The sequence below is a fragment of the Trichosurus vulpecula genome, chromosome 8, assembly GCF_011100635.1.
Source record: "Trichosurus vulpecula isolate mTriVul1 chromosome 8, mTriVul1.pri, whole genome shotgun sequence".
In the NCBI taxonomy this organism is placed as follows: Eukaryota; Metazoa; Chordata; class Mammalia; order Diprotodontia; family Phalangeridae; genus Trichosurus; species Trichosurus vulpecula.
The window spans coordinates 222,046,679-222,071,830 of NC_050580.1; the positions used below are offsets into that span (position 1 = coordinate 222,046,679).

The following is a 25,152-nucleotide window of genomic DNA, read 5'->3' on the forward strand; positions in this document are numbered from 1 at the left end:
TTTTGGTATCCTTCCTCTGTTGTCCTTTTATTTTGGATATGAACTTTTTGCCCTGCTTCATCCTATTAAATATTTCAAATACTTTTCTGATGTTATTTTTTGTGTTGGGCCTGTTTGATGATAACATCAGAAAGCTCCTTTCCTGCCCACTGCCTCCCAATACTGCCAGCAAGAATGTGAACAAGTTTTTGTTTTCCCTTAGCGTTTTGAGTTCACTTACTGCTGGTTGAGGAACTACTAGGTTTATGGTGAAATCCATTGGTGTATTATTCCTTTGTTACTTATATCAGCTCCTGGCCAAGGCCACAGCTCTCTAAAGCCCTTCTCCTTCAGTTATTGATTCTTATCAGTAGAATACCCTCTCCCTTACCAGGCTGGTTGGAGTGAGACAGAAGATACCATGTCAGCAGTGTCTTAGAGTAGTATGAATAGGAAATATGTTTTCTTCTCTGTCCATCTCACAGTGTCTGGATGCTAGCCGCCCCTGGCTCTGTTATTGGATCCTGCACAGCTTGGAGCTGCTTGATGAACCCATTCCTGAGTCGGTGGCTTCAGAGTGAGTTTGGCTTTAGTCTCCTTAAATTTGGCTTTTGGGCTCTCTTCTTAATTTTATTTGAATTTCTTTTTTTTAAATGAAGAGTCAGGAGATTATAGAAGAAAATTTTGCCTCTTCCTTGACATTTAGGAACTTTCTAAAATTCTCTTTTTCAAAGGCCCAAGTGGATTTTTAGGTAATCCAAAATTGAGGAATCCAACAGGAGGGTTTTGGCTTATTCTCTGGCCTGATCTCTTTTTAAAAAAAAAAAAATTTCTTTTGGAGGGAGGAAGGCAGGGCAAATGGGGTTAAGTGACTTGCCCAAGGTCACAAGGCTAGTGTGTCAAGTGTTGGAGGTCAGATTTGAACTCAGGTTCTCCTGACTTGAGGGCCGGTGCTCTATTCACTGTGCCACCTAGCTGCCCCTCTGGCCTAATCACTTGACCAGCTAGCGGTCTTTAAGAAGTGAATTGGTCATCAGCTCTGATTATTTGAGTAAAAAATCATGATCTTGGTGGAAAATAGGTAATGTGTTTCATAGTCACTGGTAGAATTCAAGTAGGGGCTCAGGATAAGATCATCTCTTTTGGTAATATTATAATGGAGATTACTATATGAAAGGAAATTGAACTGTATGACCTTTAAAATAATAAGATTCTCTAATTCTAGGGTTTGTATCAAAGCTTGGCTTCTTTGGGGAAGTTCTCCCAACTACCAGTGAACAGATCCTTTATTCTTCCCTAAGTATAGTCTGTCCCTATAATAACTCTCACTTTAGGAAAGTGGTAATAACCTTGCTGGTAACTGTATTTAATAGTACACTGGTGGTCAAACTCCTCTGTAACAGACCCTTTATTCATGATTTTCTTAAATGTTCCAATGCGTAATTGGAGACTTAAGAAATTGTGAGTTTTCCTTAGTGTTTTGTGCAGTTGGTGTTCTGTGTTTGATACTTTTTATTATAATATTCCCACTGATTATATTTTGGAGAAGAGAAAAATGAGTTCTTCTGCAATCTTGGGAGGTTTTTTTAAAATTTTTATCCCTAATTAAAAAGGAAGAGTCAGGAATTGTATTTGGTACTTTCCTTTGAGGAAGACCAGTTGTAGTTTTTTAGACTGTTACAACTGGGGAGGGACCTTTGGTATCATCTAGTCCAATATGTACTCTTTGAGACTTTGAGTTACAGGATTCAGGAATGGAAAGGCTCTCTAGCCAGGTTCATTATTATGCATCAAGTGGAGGCAGCTGTGCCAGGATACATGGAGCCCAGCCGGTGCCCTGGCCTAGGTCACATTGTCATGCCACAAGAACAGAACTGCACATTGTCTCATTCTTTCTTTCTCAACAATAACCTCCCATTCTTGCTTTCCTGGGTGTAGGGTGTCTTGTGATGAATGCGGATGGTGGGGATAGTAAGGAATTGCACTTTGAACAAATCCTTTCTGAGGGGGAGTAAAACAATCTACATTGTCTCCACCATCATGAGGATGCTATGGGCCAAATTTCTTTTAACAGTGGAAGTGGAGTTGGCAGAACTTCTGAAATAACAAGGATTTATTTGTCAAAATAAATGCCCATGTGCTTTTAAAATACCAGTTGGGGTGTGTGAATGACATTATTTCTTTCAAATGGCAATGAAGCACTGTACGGCAACATGCTAATCTATGTATGAAATTTTTTTTAAAAACCAGAATGCAATTATCAGACTTCGGTGTGAATTTCTGATGGAGTGGATCAAATCAGAGTAGAATCTGGCTGGAGCTAAGGACATAAAAGAGGAGGAGGAGGGTATAAATTAGATCTGAACATTTTTTTCTAGATGGCGTATTTAGTGTCCTATAATTGTGCAAATTACTTGGCTTCTCCTAGGAAATAAAGTAGTAGAAGTCTTCTCTTGTGTTCTTTCTGTGTCCTGGCCCAACTAGAGTATAGTAACGTTAGCCACTTAGTTGAATTCCAAGCCATTTCATGTTTGTCATCTGGGAATTGCTATTCCACAACTTCCTCATTAACCTTAGATATGACCCTTCTGAATGAAAATTACACAGACTAAGAGTTGTACACACTTTCCAATAATGCATTTTGTTTTGAGCCTAGAAGGGACATGGTCTATGGTAATTCCAGCTAGTGAGCTAGGTATGCATTGTCCTGACTGCCTGATCTGGGAAATTGTGTATGTGTGTGCATATATGTATGTTAAACAATTATTCTTTCCTTGTAACTAACTCTTTGTTTTAATTAGAGAACAGGAAATTTTCATATTATTTTAAATTTGTGATTTTGTATATGAGAAAAATGTGTAGCAAATAAATTCTTAATTGAGTTTTTATTTCAGAAGAGTAGTATTAGAATTGGGCTCAGATTTTAGCCATTGGAAAGTAGCTTTTATTTATAGGATTTTGTTCCTGCCAGAAATAATATTTTTTCTCTTAATTTTATATTTCATTCACTGCTGAGCGTCTGTTACGTTTTAAGAACAACTTGGGTTCCCTCTGGTGGTCAGCATTGTTCTCGCCAGGTCCTATGTCTGGGGAACAGAGATAACAGGACTTAGTAGTAGGTAGAGCATCTGTCCTGCATTTCAAGGGGAGTGTAATCAAGTTATAATGTTTTTATATCTATTGTTGTTTAGTTGTTTCAGTCGTGTCTGACTCTTCATTGCCCCAGTTGGGCTTTTCTTGGCAGAGATACCGGAGTGGTTTGCCATTTCCTTCTCCAGCTCATTTTACAGATGAGGAAACTGAAGCAAATAGGGTTAAGTGACTTGCCCTGGATCACACAGCTTGTAAGTGTCTGAGGCTGATTTGAACTCAGGTCTTCCCGACTCCAGGCCTGGCACGCTATCCATTGTGCCACCTAACTACCCCTTTAAATGTAAAGTACAGAATTATTCACATTTGAGTTTCTTAATTATTCTGTCATTAAACAAACCTTTGTGACACTGGACTAATATTGCCAGTTGTATAATAGTGTCACTGTGTTGAGCTAGTCTTGGTTTAAAGAACCATTGTTTAAAACCCAATTAGTCACAAGCATTTATAAGCACCTACTGTGTGCCAGGTACTGTGCTAAGTACTGGGGATACAAAAAAAGGCAAAAGACAGTCCCCATTCTTAGGGAGCTCATAGTCTGGTGCAGGGGTGGGGAACCTTCAGCTCTGAGGCCACATGTGGCCCTTTAGGTCCTCATTTGTGGCCCTTTGACTGAATCCAAACTTGATAGAACAAATCCCCAATAAAAGGAAAACTGCTGGAGTTTATTGAATTGGGTGGGGGCACAAGGGTGTGTGATATGGTCATATTTGTGCTTTAGGAAGATCAGCTGAGAGTAAGACTAATGGGGAGAGATTTTAGGCAGGGGGATCAACTAGAAGATTATTGCAGTGATCAAGTATGAGGTGCTAAGGGTTAGTACCAAGGGTGGTGGCACTATCAGAGGAAAAAAGGGGGATTATATGAGAGATGGTCATTGTCCTTCGTTCTTGAAGAGGACCAAAATGACATCACTATGTTAGAGTCAAGTTACAATGTGTCCCACTGTGGCTGATCATACCAATATGACCTTGGAATGCTCTGCCACAGGTCGGGCACAAATACTCCATGTGAACATTTGGAGTGGATTCTCTAAATTTGTGCATCTCGCGTTTCTTTTGAGCTACTTCAATTCTGCTTTGTTCATAGAGTACACAGCACCTTCTCTGATGAGGGTATGCCATGCTAAGCAGTCTGTGCCAGTGTCTCCCATGTCACACAATAAATTCCGAAGTTCTTAAGAGAGACCTTGAGAGTGTCCTTGTATGGCTTCTTGTGACCACCATGTGAGCACTTGCCCTGTGTGGGTTCTCCATAAAATAGTCTTTTAAGCAAGTATACATTTGGCATTCGAACAGTGTGGCCAGCCCATCAGAGTTATGCTCTCTGCTGTAGAGTTTGAATGCCTGGCAGTTTAGTTCAAGAAAGGAACTCAGTGTCTGGTATCTTGTCCTGCCAGGGAATCTTCAGAATCCTCCTATGACAATTCAAATGGAAATGATTCAGTTTCCTGGCATGGTGCTGGCATAGTATCCAGGTTTCACAGGCATACAACAGTGGAGTCAGCACAATGGCTCTGTAGACCTTCAGTTTGTTAGGCACTCTTCTCTTCTACACTTCCCTTCAGAGCCTCTCAAACACTGAAGATAGCTCTGGCAATGTGGGTATCAACCTCATTATCAATGTGTACATCCCTAGTGTAGCAACAGTTTGGCTAGCAGCTGTTGTTGGGGTGAAAGACCTACCCAGGTCCAGGAACAAGAGCTGCCAGCACAGGTTCTTTTGATCTGCTTTACTAAGGAAAGTAACTTTAAGGGGTTAACAATCTCACTTTAATCCAACGTACAAATATCATTTTTAGTTCAGGAATAAAAGCCAGCAACCTGAACTTCAGAGCAAATACAAACAAATTACAACCATACATTATAAACAGACCAAATACAAACCAACATCTGGGTTAACAAAGCCGGGGGGGTGCAGTTACAACGGCATGCCCAGAGTAACATGCCACTCTTCCAGTGACTGAGAGCCCCAAGGGAAGACACCAACCTCTTGAGTTTACATATTCTGTTCAGGGTCAAAGGGCATCACAACATGCAACTCACCCTTGTGACCTAAAAGTGTCACAAACATTCAACTCAAACCCACGTAGCCTAAAAGCCTCTAGTGTCAAAAACATGTGACTCAAACCCATGTAAACTAGGCTTTACCTTGAGGCAAGGAGGTCATCAAAGACTCCTAATTTAACCAGAGAAATAAAGGCTGGACTCATCAAGGGCACTTGATGAAATAAGTGCTTCAAAAGAGAAAACAGTAAAAAAGTCCCACCTTAATTACTATTACACCTAGAAAGATACTGCCAAGGTAAGTGAAGTTATCCACAGCATTCAGAACTTCTCCATATGCTGTAACCAGTGGTTCCACGTATGGGTATTGTGGTGGTGGCTGATGGAGTACTTTTGTTTTCTTGGTGTTGTTAGACCAAAATTAGCACAAGCAGCGGAGAAATGATCCATACTTTGTTGCATCTCAGTTTCAGAGGCTGCATTGAGTGCATAATCATCTGCAAACAAAAAATCATGCACCAACACTCCCTCCGCTTTGGTTTTTTTTTTTTTTTTGAGGGGGAAGGCAGGGCAATTGGGCTTAAGTGACTTGCCCAAGGTCACACAGCTAGTAAGTGTGTCAAGTGTCTGAGGCCAGATTTGAACTTGGGTCCTTCTGACTCCAGGGCTGGTTCTCTATTCATTGCACCACCTAACTGCCCCCCTTTTTTTGTTTTTTTGTCTCTCTACTTTGGTCTTGGCTTATAGCCTTTTCAAGTTAAAGAATTTACCATCAGTGGGATAGCTGACCTCACTGTTCATCCTCCTTGAAGGCATTTGATAACATGGCTGAAAACATCATGCTAAAAAGCGTGGGAGCAAGCACACAGCCTTGTTTCACACCGTTGGTGACTGGGAAGGCATGAGAGTGTCATCATTATCCAGAGCCCAGGCAAGCATGCTGTTGTGAAATTGACATATGATACTGATGAACTTCTCTGGGCAATCAAATTTTGACATAATTTTCCATGAACCCTCACGACCGACAGTATCAAAGGCCTTGGTCAGATCTACAAATGTGTACAGATCTCTGTTCTCCTCTTGGCATTTCTCCTGGAGTTGTTGGGCAGCAAATATTGTATCAACCATTCCTTGGCCCTTTCTAAACTCACACTGGCTCTCAGATGACCATCTTCCAGGTGAAGGATCAGTCTATTAAGGAGGACTCTGGCGAGAATCTTGCCAGCAGTGACTAAGAGGGAGAACCTTCCTGCACCCCTCCGTGATTGTCACAGGACAATCTGTTTCCTTTGCCTTTATAGAGATGGACAATGGCCTCCCGGGGGATAATGTCCTCTTGCCATATAACCTGGAAAATTTCAGTCAACTTTTGTATAAGTAATGGAGCTCCCACCTTGTAAAGCAGTTTTATGCCAATAGTAACATTAGTAACAATCCAAATCGCTTTTATGATGCCCTGAAGGCTATTTATGGGCCAAAGACCTATGTTGTATCTCAACTACTCAGTGCTGATGGACCCACATTGACTAGTTATTAGGACATGATCCTAGAGAGATGGGCCAAACACTTCCATAGTGTTTTCAACAGACCATCGTCAATCGATACTGCAGCCATTGACTGTCTCTCTCAAGTTGAAGTCAATCCCTCACTAGCCGAAGTTCCAATTAAAGAAGAGGTTTTGAAGGCCATTAGGCTCCTTTTGTGTGACAAAACACCTGGTGCTGATTCTATATGAGAGAGAGACTTTTTGAATATGGGGAGGTGTGAGAGAGTATGGAATTGAGAATGATACCTAGGTTGCATAAAGATGTTGAAATAGCAAAATAATTTGTGTGATGGGCATAAAGAAATAAACTTATTGGTCACTTGATATATGCTATTGTTTAGAATTTATTAGGGACTAAGGAATTTGGTTTTGAAATTTTGAGGAAAATACTTGAAAAAAATAAAGTTAAGTTAAAGAGCTTGTTACCAATCTGACTGTCTGTTGATGAAGTTTGCTCACAGCATCTCTTGGAGACAATTCAATTACAGAGGGATTGTGATACGTGTTTGTGGAGGGAGAATTCTCACTAACAAGAATATAGACCCTTGAAGTATTGAAATATAGTAAAAGACAAAGAAATCAAGAATTTTAAATGTGTAAATGTTTCTCAAGTTGAGTAAAAATTTTGAGATTCTGTTTACATGCTCATTCAAATCAACAAATGTCAAAACATTTAGCAGTTCTCCAAATGGAATCCTGATTATTTCATCTAATAGGGTAATAGCTAACATTTATATAATGCTTTTAAGTTTTGCATAGTACTTTACAAATACGATTTCATTTTATCCTTACAATAACCCTGGAAGATAGGTGCTATTATCCCATTTACATTTTACAGATGAGGAAACTGAGGCAGACAACGGCTAAGTGAATTGCCCAGGGGTCAGTGTCTGAGCAGCAGGCCATGTCAGTAACAAAATAAGAGTGAGTCAGTCCAAGAGTCAGTATGGAGAGAGGTCCAAGAATGGCTAAGAGTAGCTATCTTCATGAAAGATCCTTATTTCAATAATGTGGATGATTTGATGTCACACTTAATTGGTATAAAGATGTCTTGAAATTTTGGCTTATATTTAACAAATATATCCTATTTCATATCAATCCCACTAATTCTTTTATTTTTATTAGTAGTTCTGTATAATTACTTTTATTGGATTATTTCAACATGCTAATCTTAAATCTGTCAATCATCTCTATGACTCTAATCTACTCCTTTTGGGTTTTCTGTATCATTTAGATTATGGATCACAACTTGCGTCACAACCACCCTTGCTAAGACTTTCATCCCCTCTTGCCTGGGCTATTATAATAGTTCCCTAAGTTCTTCACATAGCTGCCAAATAGTTGTTGGATCAAATATAATTCCTGTTTGGCATTTAAAACCCTTCATAATCTGATTCTAGTCTATTTTTCCAGCCTTATTATATGTTATTCCTCTTCACACACACTGCAATCCAGCCAACATGGTCTTTGAGTTATTCCTTTGGTACAGAATTCCATTTCTCACTTATGCCATGCCTTCCCTGTCTGGAATATACTCGTATTATCATCTCTTGTAATTCATCTCAAATGCCACCTTATTTGTAAATCCTTTCCTGACCATGCCGTCCCCTAATACCTTTCCCCCCAAATCATCTTGTATCTATTTTATAGCTATCTGTGGGTCGCCTGCTCTCACTAGATTATAAGGTCCTTTTAAAAAAAATTAAATTTATTTTTTTAATTAGTGACAATCTCTTCCCCCGCTTCCCCCCCCCCCCCCCACATATGCCCACTCCATTTGAGAATGAAAGACAAAACCCTGTTACAAATATGCATAGTCAAATAAAACAAATTCCCACATTGGCTCTGGAAAAAAATGCCTCGGTCTGCACTGTTGAGTTCATCACTTCTCTGTCAAGGTGTAGGTAGCAAATTTCAATATGACTCCTCTAGGGTAGTGGTTGGTATTTTTGTAGATTGGAGTTCTTCCTAAGTCTTTCAGAGCTGTTTCTATTTTAGATTGTAAGCTTCTTGAGGACTGGTTGTCCTTCCCTTCTCCTCTCTTTCCTTTTCTTCTCTCTTCTCTTCTCTAAATGGCCAAATTAATATTATTGAATCACTCCCATACTTAATAAGTTTAAGTGGCTTCTTATTGGGTCTGTGATAAAATACTAACTCTTCTGTTTGCCATTTAAAGCCCACCTTAGCCTCACTCTAGTATGTCCTTCCAGGCTGACTATGCAGTAGTCCCCTTTACACACACAGTGTTCCAGCCAGACCTACCTACTTACTTTCATTTCTCCATGACATTTCAATCACCAGTCATTTTAAAAGTACTTACTATGTGCCAGACCTTTTGCTGGGGGCTGGAGAGACAAACATGGAAGATAGTCTTTGCCATCAAAGAGTTTGTATCCTATTGGGAGGGATGCAGCATATTCACAGATTCAGCAATACAACACGTATACAAATTCAGAGTAATTGAGAGGGAACAACCAATACTGGGAAAATCAGGAAAGGAGGTAGAGCTTTAGCTGAGTTTTGAATGAAGTTTAGGTGTCTAAGGGGCAGAGATGCAGAAGGAGAACATTTCAGTGAATCTAATAAACATTTATTAAGCACCTACTATATTCCAGGCACTGTGTTAAGCACTAGTGATACAAGAAAAGACAAAAGACATTTCCTGCCCTCAAGGGGCTTATTGTCTAATGGGGGAGACAACATGCAACAAATATATACATAAGTTGCTTTGTATCAGCCTATACTTATTCCTCCTACTTTTTCTCCTCTCAACTCTGACTTCTGACCTCAGTCAACTGAAACTATCCTTTCCAAAGTTATCAGTGATCTCTTAATTGCCAAATCTAATGGCCTTTTTTTAGCTCTCATTCTTCTTGATCTCTTTGAAGCATTTGAAGCATATATATAGAACAAGTTATGTACAGAATTATAGGAAATAATTAACAGAGGGAAGGCACTAGAATTAAGAGGGGTTGGGGAAGGTTTCCTGTAGAATGTGGGATTTTAGTTGAGACTTAAAGGAAGTGTGGGAGGTCAGTAGTTGGAGCAGAAAAGGGAAAATGTCCCAGGCATAGGGAACAGCTAGAGAGAATGCCTAGAGCACATTCTCTGCAAAGGCAGGAAGGCAGGAGATGGAGGAGAGGGCATGGGTAACTCTGAATCAAAGACACTAGAGAGACAAGGATTCACCTGGGTCTTCAGAATAGAAAAGATGCATTTATGGCTCAGCCAGGTGATGGGATTTGGAACCTTGGCTGAAAAGATATTCATGCCATGGCAGGAGGAGTGGTGCTCTCCTACTCCAACATACAGGCTAGGCTCTTGCTACGCCTCCTAAGGCATTTTGGGTTCCATCCCACACATCAAGGTAACTTTTTTTTTTTTATACATCAAGGTAACTTGATGCAGATGGGGCCAGGGATTTTGTAGTGATGGTGTGGAATCCCATATTGTAGTAGATTGATTTCTCACCTCTGATATCATAGGCAGGGAGGAGCCAGGGGCAGTAGTATGGGACATGGAAATTTCTTAACACATGTGCTCTTTCTTTGGACCCATATGCAAAGTCTTTCCAGGTTGGCAGAACCTCTCAGAGCTTGTACTCCACTGGTATAACCTCCAAGAGCCCAGGGTCGTTGCTTTACCAGGATTTCACAGGGATGTACCCACATACACTTATACACACAGAGGCAACATGTGTTTATACACACATACATGCATGCACGCACACATATGTACACAATATATATATCCATGTCTGATTTTGTGTATATATACATAGATATGATACATTTTTTAAAGAAGTTGCTATTTTGTTTGTATTCATCTCATTAAACCTATACCTGCAGACCTTTCTCAGCTAAGCCCATGTAGTCATTTCCCATCTTGAATTTTATGCCTTTTCCATCCCTTGGTCTGCTTCCTTGTATTTATTCCTATTCACTTTGCTTCTGTTTTATTCTGATCATTTCCCTAACTTGATTTAAGCCCATGTTGGATTTTCATTTTCTTCTTCTTAGAGGTGTAATCCATATGCTACTTTGATGTTACTTTCACAGATGCTTAATGAGCTTACCAGTCCATCATCCATGTCACTGATGAAAATGTTAATTATAGTAGGAAAGACCCAAGACTAACCAGTAGTTAGGTCTCACGAAACTGATGCTAAATCATTGATATTTTCTCTCCTTTATAAGGTCTTGTAACCAACTATTTGTCCTGTTTCTCAGCCAAACTCCTTAAAAAAGTAGCCTATACTCAATTCCCCTGCTTTCTTTCTTCTCAACTCCCTGACTCTTATGACCTCAGTCAACTGAAACTATCCAAAGTTATCAGTAATTTCATAATTGCCAAATCTAAAGGCCTTTTTAAAAGTTCTCATTCATCTTGACATCTCTGAAGCATTTGACGTTGTTGATCATCCTCTCTCCTGAATATTTTCTCTTCTCTGGATTTTTGTGACACTCTTGGTTCTCTTTCTGCTTTGTCTGACTCCTCCTTCACAGTCTCCTCTTCTGGCATCTCATCCATATCATAGCCACTAACTGAACTGGTTATGGCCCAACACTCTGTCTTGCTCTCTCTTTTCTTTCCTTTCTACATTCTGTCCCTCAGTGACTTTGTCAGCCTCCGTGGGTTTAATTATAATTTCTATGCAAATGATTCCCAGATCTGTATGTCCAGCCCTGGTCTGTCTTCTGATCTCCAGTCCTGTATCACAAACTGCCTATTGAATATTTCTAATGATGTCCTGTAGACATCTCTAACTCAATATGTCCAAAACAGAACTCATTATCTTCCCCCCACCCCAGCCACCCTGCTTCTTAATTTCCCTATTGCTGTGAAGTGCACCACCATCTCTGCTGTCATCCAATTGTGCAGCCTCAGTGTCTTCCTTGATTCCTTCCTCCCTCACCCCACATATCCATTTCGTTGTGTTTCTGCTTCCACTCTATCTCCTGTATCTATTCCATTCTCTCTGCTTGCTACCTCTTTTACCCTCCAAACAAGACCTCTAGAGATCACACCTGTGAGGAGTAAGCCACTGACTGGGCTCTTTATCCTTTGGTACCATGCAGCCGCATCTTCACCCTGGTCATTTTCCAGTGTGCAGCTGTGTGCATGTAGCCTCTTTCCTTTCCACCTCTTACTCTGAGAACAATAATCATTTGCTTCTGAAAAGTTGACTGCCCCATTGTTCTTCACACTATCTTTTCCATTTAATGGACTAGAACTCCTTTCCCTGGCCAATATTCTGCATATTTGTTATCTCCTGTTTTGGAATGTAAGTACCTTGAAGACATAGACTCTCACTTGTGTACACATACATACAGTACTTAATACATAGAAAGGCCTTAGTAAATATTATTCATTCATTTGTTTTCCACTCACAAATCTCCCACTCTGGTTCAGGTACTCATCTCCTCTTGCCTAGACTATTGCAGTAGCCTCCTGTACAGCATAAATCTAAGTATGTCACTCTCCTATTCAATAAATTCCAGGACTCAAACTCAGATACTACCTCATACCAGAGGTCTTTCCCTCCCCTTCCCTACCCCTTAATATCTTCTTCAAGGTTAACTTGCCTTTGTTTCTGTCATACACACACACACACACACACATGTATGTATGTGTCTTGATATGTATATATGTGTGTGTGTGTGTGTGTGTATGTGTGTGTGTATACACACACATGCTGTTTCCCCCATTAAAATTTAAGTTCCTCCAGTCAGAGCCAAGATGGCAGAGGGGTAGGAAGCAGTTCAACTGAGTTCCACAAAACTCCTCCAAACAGATCTAGAAAGTCTACCAGACTGAATACTAATAGGGAAATACAGAAAAAGGCACAGCGAGTCATCTCTCCAGGCCACTTTGGGCTGTGTCCACAGATAAAGAAGTCTGTGGATACTGGTGATGAGATTGGTCCAGGAGTGTGCCATGTGAGCACCCAGAAAAAGGCCATGCACGAGGACAAGAGGAGGTCCTAGACCTACTACAATCAGGACAGGCATGAATTGGCAGCTTTGTCATCCACTGTCCAGGTCAGACTGAGAAGGGGACCTATGCACCTGGTGGCATTGCCTGGTGGGAAGGCCCCTGATCATTACCCTGAGAAAGAAGAAAGTTCAGTCTTAAAAGTGGTATGACTCTGATCCCAAGGGTAGAGCAGGGTCTCATTCCAAGCATCTAGTTCAGCCTGCAGAGGAATAATGAAAGGAGGAATCCCAGCCCAAAGGGAGCCTGTGTTTCTGCCACTCAGAACTAACAGAGCTTTCCATGTGACTGATAGGGCAGCATTCTATTCTTGCACAGGCCCAAACTCAGGTCAGGAACTTTCAGAGCTCAGATCAGAGGGACAGCAGTTAGACTTTGCCTTGGATCAGACTACTTTTGGAGTACTGAAAGCTTGTAGGTCTATTCCTTTACAGACTGTCCCTGAGATACTGGAATAATCCAACACTCAGTATCCAAGAAAGCAGTAATAGATTCAGCCTAGACATTCCTTTTAGAAGTTCTGCAGAGCCTAGCCCTAACATCAAGTTTGAAGTCAGGAAGTAGGCTAGAAGAATGAGCAAACAGACAAAAAAAGAAGCTCACCATAATGAGCCATTATGGTGGCAGGGAAGCTTAATATACAAACTCCAAAGTAGAAAATTACTCCAAAACAGCTGTAAGAAAAGCCTCAAAAGAAAAACCACAACTTGGGTAAAAATTTAGCTAGGATTCCTGGAAGAGATAAAACATGAGATTTTTTTTAAAAAGCATTAACAAAATTTTTTTTTAAAACAATGAGAGTACTTGGGGAAAAGATTGGAAAAGAAATGACAGCTATGGAAGAAAGACTTGGAAAGGGAATTAACAGTTTAGTATAAGAGGTATAAAACTTTGCCCAAGTAATAAATTTCCTAAAAATTAGAGTGGACCAAATAAAAGCCAATGACTCCATGAGACAACTAGAAATATTAAAGTCAAAAAGGCTAAAAAAATATAAGAAAGTATAAGGTATTGTGGCAAAAAAATTTATTATTATTGCACCATCTAAATGCTATGGCCAGAAAAAGAGCCTGGACATCCTACTTCAAAAAATTTTGGAAGAAAACTGTCCAGATCTCTTAGGACTGGAGGGTAAAGTGCAAATAGAAAGAATCTACCAGTAACCTCCTGAAAGAGCTCTTCAAAGTGAAAACTTCTAGGAATATCAGCCAAAATCCAGGACTTCCAGGTCAAAGAGAAAAATACTACAAGCAGCTAGAAAGAAGGAAAGCAAAACTAACTCTAAGGATATATAAAAACATTTATAGCTCTTTTTGAGTTGGCAAAGAATTAGAATATGATGAGGGGGTGCCCATTAACTGAGGAATGGATAAATAAATTATGGTGTATAAATGTGATAGTATGCTGAACTTTTATTAGCATAATGACCCACCGTGATTCCAGAGGAATAATGAAGAAACATGCTTACCTACCTGCTGATAGGTGAAAAATTCAGAATGCAGAATGAGACAATTATTTTTTTGGACATGATCAATGTGGAAGTTTGTTTCGATTGACTATACACATTTGTAATATAATAGGGGTGTGTGTGTATGTGTGTGTGTTTTCTCAATTGAGGGAGGGGTAAGACAGTAAGAAGGCAGATTTTGGCCGATTAAAACAAATAAAATATTTTTTGAAAAAAGAATTTAAGCTTCCTGGAGGGAAGTGACTATTTCATTTTTGTCTTTATACCCTTAGTGCCTACCTCAGTGCCTGAAAAACGTTAGGTTCATTGATTGACACCCAACAGTACTATGGTCTTCAGAAATGTAATTTTTAAAATTTGTTGATTCATGTCATTTGAGAGGGAATATGAAAAGTTATATTGAAGACGAAGTTAACTTCATATCTTTATTGGATACTATAGTTGGTTGGTAAACAAAATGTAGTCATTATGTAAAGACTTGGTTTTCACAAAGCAGGCAGATCTCTTGAAGCTTGCAAACTATTTGTATTTTTTTTATATGGTATGTATTGGTATTTTTCCCAAGTATGGAAATTTAGTTGACATATCTTTGTATTTTTTAAGATGTTTTTTTTTCTTTTGCCCTTTTTAAAGATAGTAAGGAAATTGGTCTTTTTGTTTTTAGACATTATGACAAGTTCTGTAGGAGAGTGACTCCATAAGGACCTTGACTAAGTCTTTAAGGTACACCAATTTATTCCGGTCTAATGCCTAGACTGAGGAAAAGCCGTTCCCTCAGTTTTTTTTTTTTAGCACTGCCTTGAGGAGAGGCAGATTCAGGATGTCAGTCTGAATGAAGTTGGCATGAAGGTAAATTTAAACAATGTTTGGGCAGTTGAGATTCTAGCAGTTTCAGAGCTTTAAACTGAGATTCTTTAAGCAAGGATTCTTATATTTGGGGAGACAAAGAAGGGAATGAATCTCTTAAGTGATATGGTTGTTGGTGATATTCTCCTTGAGGTATGCTTTTATGTTTTTGGTATATGGTTGGTCTTTGTTACATCTACAGCTTCTTGCAACCAAAAACTTAGGCTATTATATTTCAGTATTGCCAATGTATTATCAAGATACAAGTTGTTTCATTTGGGTATTGTGGGATTTGGTGAATGTTTTCAAAATTTTAAGAACCATTTCCTTAAGTAAACCTTTTCTTTAAGTAAAAGTGTCACTGAACTTAGCTTACTTATTGTCAAGTTTTACTTGCAATTCTTGTTTATCACTAGCGTAACCTTGCAAAATCTTTGCTGAATTTATTGGGAGGTGGTCATATATACACACACACACACTGTCTATTTCTGGAGTTTCAGTTTCTGATTCTGTTGCAATATAGTACAGTAATAGCCTGAAATCAAAAGCGAGAAATGGAGTAGCAGCATGAAATACATAAACAACTTGCCAGTTTACATGTTAACTAGGATATGTGGTCTAGTTGGGTTCAGTAAGTAATAGAGTCATTGCTAGTCAGCAGCAACCTGTTTCAGACTGAGTTTGGGGGAGAGGAATGAAGTGTCTTCACCTTTATGAGTTTACCATGGGCCCAGGGTCTGGTCTTCAGTTTTACGGATTCTGAGACTTGATTTTATTAGTTCACTTTGGGAAGGTTAGGTTCTGGGAAGTGTGTTGATGACAATCAAACTCAAAAGAGATTTCTAAACCAGGAAGCTAATTTCTTAATTTATTGTAGTTTTATATGTGTGTGTGTGTGTGTGTGTCATACATAGGTATACATATATGTATATGTATGTGTGTATACATATATATGGGGGGGGTTGTGTGTGTGTAGTGTAAGAATCAGTTAGAATTATTTGCCATAGGATATTCTACTCAAAAGACCAAAATCAGATGAGAAGATTGGTGAGTCTGTAGAATCAGGCCTAAGTGACTTGACTTTCTAAAGGGATGTTTCCATGAAGAAACAGTCACCAAGTTTTAGTATTTTTTTTTTTTAGTCAAAGGAAAGCAGCCTAGGGAAAGCAATTTGCATATCAAGAACTAATCTGAATTGTGTGAAGCTGCTTAAGGAAGAAAAGGATTTTTGAGTAGAGAGTCTGGAGTACAGTACCCTAAGAAGCAAGGAGAATCTGTTATGCCACATAATTATGTCAGCATCTTACCATATGTAGATTCCAAATGGATAAATGAGATAAATATATGCCTATATATTTTAAATTTTTATAATATTTAATTTTTTCCCCGATTACATGTCAAGACAATTTTTAGCATTCAATTTTACAAGATATTGAGTTCCAAATTTTTCTCCCTTCCTCCCCTCCCCCTTCCTAAAATGATAGTCAATTTTTGGAGGTTATACATTTGCTATCATGTAGAACATATCTCCATATTAGTCACAGTTGTAAAAGAAGAAACAGATCAAAAAGAAAAAAAACATGAAAAAGAATAAAGTAAGTGAAAAAAGTATGCTTCAATCTGCCTTCAGAGTCCATCAGTTCTTTAACTGGAAGTAGATAGCATTTTCCCTCTTGAGTCCTTTTTACTTGTCCTGGATCATTGTATTGCTGAGAAGATCTGAGTCATTCATAATTGATCATCACACAGTGTTGCTGATACTTTGTATAATGTTTTCCTGGTTCTGGTCATTTCATTTTGCATCAGTTTATACAAGTCTTTCCAGGTTTTTCTAAATCTGTGTGTTCATTATTTCTCATTGCATAATAGTATTCTAAATCTGTGTGTTCATTATTTCTCATTGCATAATAGTATTCCATTACATTTATATACCAGTCATTCTGCAATTGATGGGCTTCCCCTCAATTTCCAATATTTTGCCACCATGAAAAGGGTTGCTTTTAATATTTTTGAACATGTATATCATCTCTTTGGGTTACAGAGCTAGTAGTGGTATTGCTGGATCAAAGGTTATGCTAAGTTTGGTTGCCCTGTGGGCATAGTTCCAAATTGCTCTCCAGATGATTGTATCAGTTCACAACTCCGCCAACAATGCATTCATGTTCCAATTTTCCCACATCTTCTCCAACATTTATCGTTTTCCTTTTCTGTCTTATTAGCCAGTCTTATAGGTGTGAGGTAGAACCTCAGAGTTTTAATTTGCATTTCTCTAATCAAAAACGATTTAGAGCACTTCTTCATATGCCTGTAGATAGCTTTGATTTCTTCATCTGAAAACTGCCTGTTCATATCCTTTGACCATTCATCTATTGGGGATTGGTTTGTATTCTTACAAATTCAGTTCTGTATATATTTGAGAAATGAGGCCTTTATCAGAGACACTTCCTGTAAAGATTGTTTCCCAACTTTCTGCTTTCCTTCTAATCTTTGTTGCATTGGTTTTGTCTGTACAAAAGCTTTTTAATTTAGTATAATCAAAATAATCTATTTTACATTTCATAATGTTCTCTGTCTCTTGTTTGGTGATGAACCTGTAACTCACTTAACTTCTCTAAGTATTGTACTCTTTAAGGAGTTGTTTTCTTCAGAGGATTTTTGTATCTCCTTTTCCATCAGCAACCCTTTCTAAGCAACCCTTTTTCTATTCTACTTGTGTATGCAAATGCTGATTTTTTTATTGTGTTTAGTGCAGAATTAAAGATTTTAAAAATGATGAGAGATTCTATTAAGGTAGAAATATAGGAACAGAGAAAAGGGGACAAATTCAGGAGATGTTTATTTGTACATGTGTTAAGTTCCATGAAGGCAGTGGTCCCATCTTATATTTACCTTTCCTTTAATATCTAGTGCAAAATATGTGCCTAAGAAACATCATTTCAACTCTAAACAACCAACAGCAACAAAGAAACATGGGAAGACTTCCATGCAGTGATACAGAATAAAGAAAGCAGAACTAAGAGGACTGTGTGTGTGTGTGTGTGTGTGTGTGCGTGTGTGTGTGTGTGTGTATGTTATTACTGCAACTACATAAAACTTTTAAATGGCAGCAAAATACAGATTAAAAAACACTGGATAATTGAGTACATTCATAATAACTTATAAAGAATATACCTGTATTTTCTTTTAAAATAAAACCACTAATACACAACTGCATGAATTATGTGAGGTCACTCATGTTTATTTAACCGTTTTCTGGGATTTTACATTGTAGAGGATTCAGTTGAATCCTCTTGGGATTGTGCTTGGGATTTATATGAAAGAAAATTTGTGATAATATTTGTTTTAAAAAGAGAGACTAAAAAAGACAAAAATTAAAGGGAGAATTAGATTCATTCACTAGTTGATATATGTTAAGATTTGTTCTGAACAGGAAGGATGATTGAAGGTAGTATTAACAGTGCTATCAAATTGAACTTCTATATAATTTACATTGAATAGGGTAAAAAACCAACAGCTTGATAAGTAGGGCACTTCTGGAACTTCCCTAATATGTAGATTTAAAAGGGTATTTTTTGGACCTGAGACCTTTTACTTAAAGAAAGAATATGACTTCTAGGGTGTTAAATCTTGTGTCCAGTCTGGGCATTACAGAGTGATGACCCAGATGGGTCATTGACAAACTAGGGTATATTTAGAAGAGGATGGCAAGGGTACTCACAATTAAGATAAATCCCTCATAGATAGTTACTATGGCCAAATAATGACAGCTAACCTTTTGATGGTAATAGGTACTTCAGCTAGGCTGATCCTCAGATGACATCTCTATAGTACATTTCCTGGCATATTCTTGAGACCTGTTCACTTTGGGGTAGAGCCTATAAGAACTTGCATTAGATTGGAATAGCCTTTTGAGAGTCTAGGGTCACCTTAATACTATAATGTGCTATCAGAGGATCATTTTGCTGAAGATTTCCACTTTATGTTATTTCTAAATGAGAAGATAAGATGAAAAGCAATAGGAATAGACATCAAGACATACTCTTTGATTAAAAAAAAGTCAGCTGGACATTTACTGGATGAGAGGCATAGATAGATGGCAGTTGATGTAGAAAAAAAAATCTGGGGAACTTCTGGTCAAGATGGCTGCCTGAATAGGAGGCAGACTATCCATCTCCTACGTAACTATACCAGCAAAATCCTAAGGTTGTCATCAGATTGAATCAGAATTATTCAATGAACAAGAATTTCCATTAGAAACTACACTATGTGACTTCTACCCCAAACTTCACAGGAGGTTAGCTAGAATCCTCAACACATTAGGAAGGGGGGACCACTGTAGGAAAACTTGGCACAGACGTAGTCTTTCAAAGCAATGGACTAAGAATATGTATAACCTGTAAAGCTCTGTGTCTGGAAGCAGCAAGAGCAGAAGATTCCCTGAGAAAGCCCCAGGGTGGGGACCTTGGAAGCCCTGGGCAGCCACATCAGGCAATGACTAGTGATCAATGTAATGCTGCAGCACTTGGATCAGGATGTCCCTGGTCCAGGGATGTAAAGTCTCTTATACCTTGTCTTGAGATGATGAGAGATCTCTAAAGATTCAGTGCTCAGAGATTCAGGGAAGCCTAACCCTGAGATACAGAGTATCTCTGTATCTCAGTGAACCAGGGTAAGACCAAGTGGGCCTGCTGACAACCATACCAAAAGTACAGTGTCTCTGGCACAAAGCTCCAATTTAGGAGCTAAATCTGAAGACATGAATGAATAAAACACCAAGCGGTATAAAAAATTATTCCAAATCTAAAGTTTCCTCCCCGCCCCTCCCCAAAGAAGGAGAGAATCACGTTGTTACAACTGCATGCAGAGAATTGCAGGGGGAAAAATGGACTTTCCAAAAATGAGTACCTAGGAGAAATGAAGCAAGAGATTTAAAAAAAGCAATAAACCCTGTGGAGAAATAATTTGAAGAAGGATAAATGGCTTAGAAGAGAAAGTGGCAATCTTACCCAAGTAACAGACTTCCTGTAAACTAGGATAGAACAAACAAAAATCAGTGACTCTATAAGCAAGAGATATTAGAATAACCCCAAAAGTTTAAGAAATAGAAGTAAACATAAGACTGTAATATAAAAACAACAGCCCTGGAATACAGGTCAAGGAGTGGTCATTTAAGAATCATTAGACTCCCTGAAAACCATAGGCACCACACCCTCAAAAAAAAAATCTGGACACTGTATTTCAGACATTAAAATTGCCCAGATATTTTAGAACCAGAGGGATAAATAAAGATAAAATCCACCAATCACCTCCTTCATAAAAGAAATCCCCAAAGGAAAAGCCCCCAGAAATATCAAACAAAATTCAGAGCTCCCACTTCAAAGAAGTTATTGCAAATACCCAGAAAGAATCAGTTGTGGTACCAAGGATGCATAGCCAAGATCACACAAGACCTGGTAGCTTCTACCATAAAGGAGACATCTTGGAATACAGTATTTTGAAAGGCAAAAGAGATAGGCTTACAACGAAAAATAATCTACCCTGCAAAGCTGAGTATACAGCCTTTAACGGATACAGAACTTTCAAGCTTTTCTGATGCAAAAATCAGAGCTGAGTAGGAATTTTGAAATGTGAACATATGGGTCATGAAAAACCTTAAAGGTAAATTTGAGCATTTGGAAGGAACTGTATGATTTTGTAGTGCTGACTTTCTTTTGTGGGGAAGGAGAACAGGGATTTTTTCAGAACCATATTTTCAAAGGGCACAGAGGGAATTAAATAAGAGAAACAGAGGTCTTAGAGGTGGCTTAATTGTGGAAGTTCAAAAAGAGAAAGAGAGGGAGCACAAAAGGAGGAACACACTGGTGTACATAGGAGAAAGAAGGGAGTAAAACTTGTTATTTCCTATAATTGGAGTGCATGAAAAGAAGAGTTATACAATTCAGGAGGAAAGAGTAGGGGTAGTTGGCATTACACTACAATTACAATACAGATTTCACTCTTACCTGAAGTGGACAAAGGAGGGTTCAAAATACACACATACACACACAATTTTGTATAGAAATACTTCAAACTCAAAGCAAAACAAGTGTCATTGGGAGGATAGTACCAGAAAGTTATTAGCTTCAAGCAATGAAAACTAATCCTGATCGTTAGTCAAGGGGGAAAAAAGAAAATAACTAAAAACTAAGAGGATGCATTAGATTATTTTAGACAATTAGGGATTGGCCAAACAAATTGTGGTATGTGAATGTGATGGAATATTATTGTGCCCTAAGAAATGAACCAAGAAATGATTTCAGAGAATCCTGAGTAGTATAAAGTGACATAGTGAAGTAAGCACAATGAGAAGAGTTTATACAAGGACAGCATCATTTTAGAGAAAAAGTAACTTGGAAAAACTTTAGAACTCTGATCAATGCAATGACCAACTATATCTTTATAAGACCTATCATGAAACATGTGCCCCATCTCCTGACAGAGACCTGATAGATACAAGATGAAGACACATACATTTTTGGACATGGCCACTGTGTGGATTTGTTTTGCTTAACTATGCTCATGTAATAAGGACTTTTTCCCTCATTCTTTCTCTCAGTTTTTAATGACGTAGAGATAGGAGATGAGGTAGGGAGTTTTAAAAATGATGCCAGAATAAAATAGTGATGTTCAGAATATTAAATAAGCATAATTTTTTTTAAAATCCCTTGGGGTTTTAGTGAACCATACATTTAACATGAGTCAACAGTGTAGCATGGCATGCAGAAAAGCTAATATAATTTCAGCATATATTAAAATTCAGGGAGGTACTAGACCTGCTCAGATCACATTCTGAATATTGTGTTCTGTTTTAGTGTAGATGGTGTAGTTCAGGGATGGGGAACCCCTGATGTAGATGATCTTTGAAATCCCTGAGATTCTAACTGGTAATGTTTAACCTGGAGAAGAGAGAATTTGGGAGACGCATGTTAGGTATCTTCAAATGTTTAACGTGTTTTATGGAAGAAGAACCTGTTTTGCTTAGCCCCAGAAAGTAGAACTAGGACCAACAGGTATAAATTACTAGGAAGCATTTCAATTCATCACATGGAAAAACTTCTTAAAGGTTAGAATTGTTCAGAAATGGAATGGCTTTCATATTCAAGTGGAAGCTAGATGAATACTTGTTAGGATTATAGTCATTGAGATTCATACTTTGAGCAATGGTCAGATAAAATGAAATCCCTTCAGATTTGACCATTCAATCTTGTTCTTTTTCTGGGTAGGTCATTTTAGTTTAGATAAGGAAGTGAAGTACCAGACCCATGCAGTAAGATAGGACAGAGTAATGTAAATATGCAAGTAAGTCTGCAAGGCCTAAAGGAACAAGAGTTGGCACTATTGAGTAAGTGGGCAATCTCTGGTTTTAAGGGAAATGTTTTTCATTTTCTACCCTTGTTTTATACTCCTTCCTTTTTGGCGGTAGCTATAGATTTGTTGGCAGAATCTTCTTTGAAGTAGGACCATGGACCTACCTTGCCTAAAAGATTCTTATAGTGGGTTAGCAAAGAGAAAGAGAAGCACAAACTCGTTTATTCCTTTTTGAGAGTGAATAAATGAGGTTAGAACTGCCTTTTGGGGTTGTTGCCTTGGTTTGTATACATAGTACATTCTGACTTTACTTTTCCCTTTTGCCATTTATAGTGTGTGTCAGTTTCTGGAACGATGTCAAAGCCCAATAGGTGGCTTCGGAGGGGGACCTGGTCAACATCCACACCTTGCACCCACATATGCAGCAGTCAATGCATTGTGTATCATTGGCACTGAAGAGGCCTTTGATGTCATCAACAGGTATGATCTGGTTCTGCAGAGTCTCAATCCCAAAACAACAGGTTTGCATATGCTAATACAGTATACTGGTCCACTAAATTCTTCTTTCTCTTTCGTGTCTCAGAGAGAAACTCCTAGAATACCTCTATTCTTTGAAGCAACCTGATGGTTCTTTTATCATGCACATTGGAGGTGAGGTGGATGTCAGGTGAGTTGGAGATTTGTTGGGCTCCTAAGAGTGGGGGACTATCTAGGCTTTTCAATAGCTTTTAAAGCTTGTTTGCTGTTAGGGGAACTGAACCAAGAAAGGAAGTGAGTGAAAGTGTTCTTATGGACTTCCAAAACCTTCTGATTTGGGTGTATTTACCAGTCACCCAGGGAATGAAAAAAGAAAATTGTGAGGTAGAAAGAAGTAGCTCTCTCAGTGGTACAGGATGAGAAAAAGGGTGTAATATTAAAAATCCAGGGAATAAGCAAAAGGGAAAAGATATGAAAAGGTGAGACTAGTGAGTGTTGAAGGGGCTGCAGAAAGATAGGCACACATTATTGGTACAGTTGTAAATTGGTCCAAACATTCTGGAAAGCAATTTGGAATTATGCTTTAAAAAGTGACTATAAAATATTTATACCCTTCATTGAAAGTGCCTGCTGTGACACATGTGCCCCAGAAGGGCAAAGACAAGAAAATACTCTTAGTAGCACTATTTGTGGTAGCAAAGAACTGGAAACTAAATACGTGTTTATTGATTGGGCAATCTAAAGAAATTGTGTGACATTATGTAAATATGATGGAATGATACTTAAACATAATAAAGTGGTACTGGAGTATAGGAAATAAATGTGAAAGATTCAGAGAAGCATGGGAAGATTTAAATGCACTGACACAGAATGAAGTAAGCAAACCCAGGAAGGTTATGCATAATGATTACAGCTATGTAAATGGCAAGAACAGCAGAAAGTAAAGCATGAAATTTAATGTTACATCATTATAATGGCTCAGTGTGGTAGGAAGTTCCAGGATTTCTCACCATGGTGGGCTGGATTAGTTCATTCCCTTAAAAGCTAGTCCCACTGTCCTGAAAACTTAATCGTCTCAGGGAATAAAATATTACGACTATTGATGTAGCTTCCTGGTGCCTTAGGTACAGAAGTTAGGTTATTAGTTGTCACTAGACTCTTTGCCCAGGCACTCTGTTTGTCATTCGAAGCCCTTCATAATCTAGCTCCCTCCTGACTTTCTCCCCAACATGTACTCTTCAATTCAGTGACACTGGCCTCCTGGCTATTCCACGAATAAGACATTCCGTCTCTTGGCTCTGGGCATTCTTTCTGTCTGTCTTCCATGTCTGGCATGCTGTCTGTCCTCTGCTCCACTCACCTAGCTGGTTTCCTTTTAAATCTCAACAAAAATCCCACCTTCTTCAAGAAGCTCAACCCCTCTTAATTCTAGTGCCTTCCCTCTGCTAATTATTTCCTATTTATCCTCTATATAGCTTGCTTTATACGTATTTGTTTGCATATTGTCACCCCTATTAGTTTGTAAGCTCCTTGAGGGCAAGGACATTCTTTTGCCTCATTTTATATCCCTGGTGTTTAGCACAGTGCTTGTCACATAGTGTGCTGTTGATAAGTGTTTATTGATTATTGAAGAAAGCTGTAGGTGGGCTCAGCTGAGTCAATGCTGTATCCTCCTTCAGTAACCTTCCCTTGCTATGAGTAAATCTCCTTTTTGCTAACTCTTAAGGTCACTCAAGAATTCAGTCCTACTACAAATGTCCCATTTCCTTCAAATCTTGAACCTTAACCATCGGACTATCTTAGTCACCCCTGCCCGATGTCAAACTTGGCTCCAGAAAAAGATATGAAAACTCTCTTTTCTGTGAAGAAATGGGAAATTATGGGCATAGAACATTGTATGTCTGTTGTCAGACTTGGTTGATGTGTTGGTTGGTATTGCTGAACTGCTTTTTCTCTTCATCTCTTTTATTCTGTGTTCTAAGGGATGGCTCTTTGTGTAGGGGAAAGGAACAAGGGAGGTGAGAGAGAATATGTCAGGAAATGAAGGTAATGTAAAAAATCAATAGGAATTAAATATTTGGGGGGAAAGGGCTTCTTTCTGAAATTTTAGCTTATTTTTAAAAAATCAAACACAATAAAATTGCCTGTCAGAATTATTTGGGATCTAGACTCCCAGTTGTGAATAATATCCTGAATTCTTGAGTGACCTTAAGTGTTAAGGTCTCTGTTTCTGCTAAATTCATTACTTCCATCCTCTTCCACAGTCAAGCATTCCTGGCCAAGAATTGAGACCTTGACCTTTCTGAGATGGTTCTTAGGGATAAGTTTCAGAAGGTGTC

At 38.6% G+C, this 25,152-nt stretch overlaps 1 protein-coding gene across 1 annotated transcript in view; it reads left to right on the top strand.

Annotated features, from left to right (window-relative positions):
- FNTB (farnesyltransferase, CAAX box, beta) overlaps nt 1-25,152 on the top strand; it is a 110,108-nt gene that overhangs the window by 46,544 nt on the left and 38,412 nt on the right. Inside the window, exons 4-6 of the mRNA XM_036734340.1 lie at nt 465-556; nt 22,670-22,816; nt 22,920-23,003. Of these exons, the coding sequence (XP_036590235.1) occupies nt 465-556; nt 22,670-22,816; nt 22,920-23,003 (323 nt within the window). The remainder of the gene's footprint in view (nt 1-464; nt 557-22,669; nt 22,817-22,919; nt 23,004-25,152) is intronic.